Source organism: Drosophila willistoni (assembly GCF_018902025.1).
Source record: "Drosophila willistoni isolate 14030-0811.24 chromosome 2L unlocalized genomic scaffold, UCI_dwil_1.1 Seg196, whole genome shotgun sequence".
Classification (NCBI taxonomy): Eukaryota; Metazoa; Arthropoda; class Insecta; order Diptera; family Drosophilidae; genus Drosophila; species Drosophila willistoni.
In genome coordinates this window covers 1,623,900-1,631,983 of record NW_025814048.1, presented here as the reverse complement: position 1 = coordinate 1,631,983, position 8,084 = coordinate 1,623,900, and the positions used below count along the sequence as shown (strand labels likewise).

At 38.1% G+C, this 8,084-nt stretch overlaps 1 protein-coding gene across 1 annotated transcript; it reads left to right on the top strand.

Moving 5' to 3' along the window:
* The first annotated feature begins 7,001 nt into the window (after positions 1–7,001).
* Positions 7,002–7,369, top strand: LOC6639858. The gene is made up of 2 exons (XM_002062701.3): positions 7,002–7,191; positions 7,254–7,369. The coding sequence occupies exons 1-2, from the start codon at positions 7,002–7,004 to the stop codon at positions 7,361–7,363; spliced, it is 300 nt and encodes a 99-aa protein (XP_002062737.2). The 3' UTR covers positions 7,364–7,369.
* Positions 7,370–8,084: the final 715 nt, after the last annotated feature.

Below are 8,084 nucleotides of genomic sequence, written 5' to 3'. Positions count from 1 at the left end.
ACAACAACAACAACAACAACAACAACAACTATATGTATATATTCCTGGCTTTGTGCCAAAATGTTGGCTGCACCACTCACATTACTCTGAGCAACACCAACATCATCGTCATCATCGTCATCATGGTCATCACCAACTCTATCCACTTATTATGGCCAGTGCCTTAGGTAGTAATTCCAAGTTAAAGGAAAGTTAAAAGAGGTCTTAAATGTATATAGGTAATTGCACCTTTAGCTTATTGAAATGACCTTTGAATGTTCCATAAATCGAAGAAAAATTTAAATTATTAAACTCTTTATAGAATTGCTAGAATAAGTTCTGTATAGATCAAAGCAAATGCAGCTTAAAATCTTTAAGCTAATATAAAAAACTTCTTATAGTTGCCCCTTTAAATGGAACCCCAATAAACTGTCGCTGGTTATGGGCAACAGCATCATCATCATCATCATCGTCGTCAGCATCATCATTGGCATCGTCAGCAACAACATCAACTCAACCTAACCGAGCAAGACACATCCTACATCGTAGCCCTCTCTCTTCTTAACCCGATAATGTTGTTGATGTCGTCGACGTCGACGTCGAGTCGAGGTCTCGGCGAAACTTGAAATGAATTTGCATAAACTTTTGAGGCACGGACCAGGGCGAATGCCTTCTACTTAGCTTGGGCTACCAAATTGAAATATGCCATGACTGCCAAAACAAAAACAAAAGACAGCAGCATGGAGTAAGAGCAGCAGCAGCATCGTCAGGTAAGGGCCAGGTTTCTATTTTTTGGGGGTTTTCTTTGCTTTTTTTGACAAGGGTTAAGGAATAGATTTCTTCTCTATTTTTTTTTTTTTTGTCGAGGGGAAAGCGTAGAGAGTTTGAGCTGTCTGTCTTGATAGCAAAATGACTTTATTTGCAATATGGAAATATTTTCCATTACCTTGGCTCCGTGTCTTCAGGCCCTATTCATGCTCCTGTTCCTGTGCTTGCTGCTGGTTGGGGAGCAGGGGGATGGGGGACTGCTTCATGTCTGTGTCTTGTCAATCGGTGTCACTCAGCACATGCCAAGCCACAGCCACATCCCCATCCCCATCTCCAAAGCCTTTATTCTGGGCTGTGTTTCTCGTTTTCCTGCATTGCTTGCGGTATATTTTATGGCAATATTTTTTGATATTTTCTTGTTAGTCATACAAGAAGCCAAGCAATTTCATATGGCAATATGAAATGCTGCTGCTCTTGCTCCAATGCTTTAACTTGAGCTAGACAAACGGTATTTTTAATGGCCATATAAGCGTTTTAAAGTTCACTCTCTACCTTCTCTCTAGGCAAAAAAAAAAAATGAAAATGAAAATGAAATGAAATTTCAAATTTCCCTACACAGCAAAAAAAAAACAGTTGATTGTGGTTTTATTTTTTTTAACTAGAAAATGAAATCCCTTAGGTAAATTGTACGAAAAATCAAATTAAATTAAAATTTTTTTAACATGGCTTTGTTTTTTAAGCTGATTATATATAATTATCTAGATTCTCTACTTAAATTAACCTGCTAAGAACAGACAGTTCTTCTGACTGATAGGTGAGTCTGGGTTGCAATATCGTTTTCTTCCATACGAAATTTGGTATAAAAGCCACAACATTTATTTATGAAAAACTCAATTTTCAGATGTTTCAGCAATCTTTTTAAAAACTCGAATCTCTTTTAAATCATTAATCGTGTTTACTTAAACTCACTTAACCGCAATCGAATGTGTGAGTCTATGAAAATCGCTTCATGACCTTACTAACTATTATGCCTTGTAATTAAGGATATTAATTTGGCATTGTATAACATTTATTATCACGATTTCCCAATTTAGAACTTATATATGCATCTCTCTTTCAAAATTTTCAACTCACTTTCTTGAAGCACATTCTACTAATATACAATGAATATCGAGAGTTATCAAATTGCATTCCTACTTATGCATCTGTGATGAATGATAATCAACTTCAATATCAAGTGGAACTCTAAACAGATGCTGCTCACATATAGATTTCCCTATCGCACCTCCCTTACCCATACCCATACCCATTTCCATATCCATATCATATCATTCTCTCGTTCATATAATGCACACTCGACTCTCGACTCTCTGCAATGTTTGCACTTGCCTTTTGGTGCTCGTCCTGCCACTCAATATGATGACGATGACTTTATCAACGGGAGGGTTGTGGAGTGGAAACACTCTCCAGCGCCCTCCTGTTGGCCAACTAGTTATAGCCAGAATGTGTGTCGAGTGTGAGAGCGAAAGTTAACTAAAGGAGGGCAAACAATTTGCCAGCTGTTGCGGAGTGGCTGATTGTGCATTTGTCGCAATGAAAATTGATTTAATGCCAAGTTGAAATTACTAAAATAAAACTTGCATTAAGCGACGGTTTACTACTACCTATGTACATACATACGTATATGTACATCTAGTCTGTGTATATTTATATAGGAGCAAGATTATGGCATTATATAATCTGACTAAACGAGATTGAATTTCACAGTCGCTGAGCAAGTAACTTTTTAATGCGTTTCATGCAAATAGCAAAAACGAAAACGAAAAGCAAAAAACTGTTGGATCAGTAAGCGTTTCTTATGCCAATTGCTGCTCCTTCTCCGGAGGGACACAAAAAGGACAGAGAGACGGCCAAACAGGCAGGGACAACAATTACGCGCATTATCCTTTCGGCTGGACTTGAACACGGAGCCGGGCGATAACACGGCATTTGCTTAAACAAGCATAAATGCGAGAGAGAGGCTAACAAAAGGAAAGTAAAAAAAAGAAAATAAGGAAAAAAGTTTTCCCAGATTAACGTCAACAAAGTAGCCAAAGTTTTTATACTCTAACAAAATCAAAGTTATTGCATTCTATATCTGAACTCTAACTATTGCATGGAGTGACTCACCCAGTAAGAGTCAGCTTTGAGTGTTAGACAAGGAATTAAAGAACTAAACAATTTACCAACACTATACGATAAAACGGAGATCGATAACAACGTATCGAATGATCAACACGTTTATGTTTCTTCGTGAAACTTCTTTTTGTTGGACTTTTAGTTCTAGGGTAAAAAATAATATATAGTCAAATTTAATTTCTAAATTAATCACAATATTCTTTGACTTTATTGGGAATACGCAGCTATATAAATGCAATCTTAAATTCGTAGTCTCATAGTCTTTCAAACTGATAAACTTCCTTTAAGAAGCCGAAATACTCTTTGGAAAGGGTATTAAAAAGAAAGTGCTGGTGCTGTGCAATTTTAATTTGGCTAAGTAGGAGAAACGTGACAGACAGACAGAGACCTGAGGATGCGTGTAGTGTAACTGCAACAAACTGATGTATAATTTGACACCCTTTATAAAATATTCCAACTAACAAAAGATTCAAAACATTGAAAAGTAGAAGATTATAATGAAAGTGTTATAGAAGACATATTCTTGGCATTTTTCTTATGAACACTTCCAACATAAAGAGTCGAGTTTTCCGTTTCTTCAACAGTTTATAGTCCGCCCTACATACCCTTACTTACCCTACACTCTGTAGGTTGACTTGCATAAAAAACGCTAATTTAATTTTAACTTTGTGAAGTCCGGCTTCTCTGCATCTCTATTCCAAAACCATAGTCCTTTACCCTCCTTACCTCCTTATGTGTATTCTTTTTTTTTTTTGGATGGTTCTTCTCCTTGCATCACCATAATAATCCTCTGTTGCCTGCTTTTCTTTTGTGTTTGATTTCGTTGTCAGCAGCATCATCTTTGGCACACTTTCGCAACGCATTAGTTGTAGGGGGTGGGAAGGGGGGGGAGAATGGGTTGGAAAAGGGGTTAGAGCAAAAGTAAAAATATTTGCCAAGCGATTGCAAGTGAACAGCGCTGATTGCGGCACTAAAACGAAACGAGTTCTCCTTTTGGCCCGGCGATAAGATTTCGGTCTGGCTGGCCAACAGTCTCAGCTCTCAATTTAATCGCCCCTGAAGTTTGGCCATTTGGCCGTCCCCCACCTCTGTCCTCTATCTAATGTTGTTTTGGGGAGAAACTTTTCTCGACTGGCTTTAAGGCAGTTGGCACCTCAGCACTCAGTCCTCAGCTCTGGCGTTATTTACGCCGCCACGCCTGGGCCTGACAATCAACAGCAATTTGCCTCACCTCCACCTCCACCTCCATTCTCGAGTCTGCCAAACATTGACCGAATCCGCATCCGAAAATTCGGTATTCACCAAGCATCCGATAAGCATAACAGTTGTCGTCAAGTGAGGAGTCTTGTCGTGCCGCCGGCACACACACCTCCGCAGGGTGTGGGAGAGTCTCCCTCCCCCCTTCGAAATACACAAGTTCAAATCGTGGTAAGCATTGGGTGAAGGTGTCTGGGTGGAGGGGAGGAAGGATACAACAAATCGTCGCCAGCTGCCAGCGACAATAAAACGTTTTACAATGTAACTAAGGCGACGACGAGAAAGACGACAACAGCAGCAACTAGAACCCAAAGCTGAAGCTGAAGCTAAAAACTGGAGGAGCAACACAACGGAACAAAGTGGAGCATCCTTGTCACACAGAGTGAATGTGTGAGAGAGAAAGAGAGAGGCCTTGTGGAAGGGACCCTTCCACATATGGCAATAATGTGCAAATCGGCTGCAACAAAGTTAATAATTGTTTATAGCAAAACGCCTGAAGGATATCGAAAAAGCTTCTCTGGCCATACGCTTGACTGATTTTTATGACTACAACTGCCAGATAAATTGAGAAATGTTTCACAAAAATTTTCCTTCTGGGCCTTGTTGCCCTGTGGGTGTATGTGTGTTTGTCTCTGTGCGAGTGTGTGTGTGTGTGTGTTTGGCATTTAATGTTTGACTATTTCATGTTGCTTTCAATATAAATTATATTCATCATCCTGACGAGCGAGGTGAGTTTTGGAACGCACAGTGGACAGCGGAAATAAAACAAATAACTTTTTAACTGAAAACAAAACTATCGCTTAAACTCGTTTCAGAATCGAGAAAAAATTAAAAAAATTGAAAGCAAACAAAATATGTTTTAGGTGAAAATATCTTAATGGCAAAAGAAGATCGTGGATATGGTTTTTCACAAAAGAAGCCTTTCGGTTGGTGTCTTAAGTGGCTTTAGTTTAAATTATTTTGAAAAATCTTCAAAGTTTTCCTTTTAAATATCATATTAAATATGTTAACTAAAAAACCTGCCAAGAAAATGCTTTTCAATGAAAAGGTTTTTATGAAGTTTATGTCTTTTTTTGTGCAGAACGAAGTATTTGTTTTCCTCTTAATGAATATGTATAAAAACGATCATCATAATTGTACGATTTTCTTAAAATTTTTAGGGAAATCTATTTTTGATTTCTGTCTTCGGCACGAACCGCCATAAACTGAAAATACTGAACTTCGAGTATTTTATATCATCAAAATTAAATACTTATCTATCTTGAATATTAGAAAATAAACCAAGTATTACTTTGCTGTACAAAAGCAAATGCAAACCAAAATGGGGAAAAAATTAAAAATTATACGTTTAAAATATGGAAATATTGAATAAGCAGCTGAAAACATAAATTTGAACTGAAAGCTTCAAAATGGAGTTTCAATTTAGGGTTCGCTAGCGAAATGCGATCGCCCACTGTGGAATTGTGGGAAGGACATCATCTGATACCAGCCAGCCAGGCAGCATCCTTGATGCTCAGCTTCATTATATTGAAACTTTGACATCGTTATTTTGCATAATTTACGTTTCGCTTGAATGCAGTCAAGTTGACATTATTTCAGTATTGCTCTAGCTAGAGCAGCCTTCCCTCGACGACTTGTGAGTTGTGTGTGGGTGTGTGTGTGTGTGTGTGTGTGTGCGGGGAATGGGCGGTTGGGGGCGTTGGCGTCAAGAATTGAAGCTTCCGTGTAGAAGATTGCCAGGGTTGTGCGTGTTGAACGTTGTTGAGCCGATGTCGTTGACGGTTTTTGCCACCTTGGCACATGCGAAACGTGAACTTTGAGACATCAAGTTAACGATTCGCGCTTGCAAAACTAATGAAGTTGATTTATTTGAATTACCATATTCCCGGAGCCACGCCCACCTTTCAAGTGAAATTGAGTGAGGCTGAGAAACAAATGTGTGAGATAGTTAGAAGATCATTGAACTATTTTCTGCCTCATTCTAAAAATAGCCATTTACTTTAGGTTGTTGTTAGCGCGAACTCAGTCCAGCATCTCGAGCATCTGTTTAGTTCCGTTTGTGGCACTTCCTTTGTGTCTATAAATAGACTGTTATCCCCCAATGCTTTTCAATGCCGCTGCTGCTGCATCTAGCTGCTCCATCCCCCAATTAGACACGCGTCTCGTGTCGCGTCTGGTCTAAATTTGGATAAGTAGTGCCATCCCAGCTGGCCTCCAAAATGCCAAAGACAACTTCAGTCTATAAAGCAACATCATGGAAAGCAGAAGTCTTCATCCACACAACGTTTCGGCAACTGTTCCCGTTCCCATTTTACCTACCTACGCTCAATCTTGGTATGTCAAAAAGAAAACTTAAGAAAACGAAGTGCAACGAGATATTTAAAGGAGTGACAAAACGGTTAAAAACTGAGATATTGAGAAAATCCGGTTCTATATATTCGTTATTATATACGTATATCATATCATAATTATATAAATGCTCTGTATATATCTTAGAGGTTAAACCTTAGTTGTGCCCGATTTCGATTAAAAAATTCACTCCTAAGCAAGTGTGTGAGACTCATAGTTTATTGTAATAGAGAATTACTCTGCAGCTAAAAAATCATTATTTTGCAAAATATCAATCAATCCTGAGATAAGGAATATGTAAATAGCGGTAGATTTCCACTTTCTAAAACCCTTCTTAAAATGGACCTGTTTCACTCTCTTATGTATGCATATCCCAATAAAACATCCAATGTCTTTTCTTCTGTAAATCCTCTGCGTTAAAATTTCTTCGATGCGTTTCCTAATTCTTTTTGTGCTCTACTTTTAGCCACATGACTGCCTCACATAAACGTTCGTGGTGTCAAATATTGTTCGCCTATCGAACGTTGAACGATCCTGTTATCATTTTAATCACATTGGCCGTGTTAATTGGTTCATTTTGTTTGCTCAGTGGCTTTATACTGCTCTGTATGGTCTCAAAGGCCTGGCAAGATGAAATATCCGAAGCCATTTTACTGATAGGTGAGTCGAATCTAAACATCGCTTCATACTTAAGTCTTTTATGATAATATGTGCTTCCCAAGGCATTGGCTTCTTCATCACTTCGTTGTCTTGTGTCACTTGGAAATTGACAAATGCCCAGAGGCTTAATCAATTGCTGGAGGCCATCAGTACGGAGTCGGAAAATATTTAAATTAAAGTGACTGTGTTTTAGATAAATAAATAGTTAAATAAAATGATATTAAATATAACCGTCTGAGAGAAAGAGATTTATCTTTCTCTTTTTTCTTAATCCCCTTTCTCCAGCTCTCTCACTCTGTCTCTTAAGTCTTAGTTTGTTAATGAATTTTCTCTCCATGATCTATGATCCTTCTGCTGAGGTGAGGTGAGGCAGCTGCCCTTGAAATCAAGACAAAAGAATCCTCAGGCAGCTGTTCATCCTTTGCATCTACCTGGGTTGATTTTTCCTAGACTCCTAATTTTCATTTCAGTTGCAATTCTGAGTTTCTGGAGAAAACATGCCACAAAAATTATATGTATCTATAAATTTAGTTTGGCAAAATGTTTGCAAAATATTTGCAACCTGTTCTAATCTCTGCAATAGACCTAAATTTCAACGTTATATGAGGTAAGTTTGCCCACAAACAAATAAAAACTAATTTGTTGTTAATTAATTGATTTGTAACCTTTTTAGATTTCTGCAAAGCAATTTCTGTCCCGTTTAGTTACCAATTTGTTCAACAACTAATTGCCGTATGACAACATCACCAAAGTACACAATCAGAGACAGAATGAGAATCAGAATCAGAATCAGAGACAGAGAGTGTATTATAATAATTCCAAGTTCTATTTGTACGGGAGACACCGAAAATGCGCATCGTCGAGTCTTTTTTTTATATTTTTGCCCAATTTGA

What these genes read in the sequence shown, in the direction of transcription:
- LOC6639858 (XM_002062701.3), top strand. Translation starts at nt 7,002, where the DNA reads ATGACTGCCTCACATAAACGTTCGTGGTGTCAAATATTGTTCGCCTAT. An exon ending in CGAAGCCATTTTACTGATAG is followed by an intron (nt 7,192 to 7,253) that starts GTGAGTCGAATC and finishes GTGCTTCCCAAG; the next exon opens with GCATTGGCTTCTTCATCACT.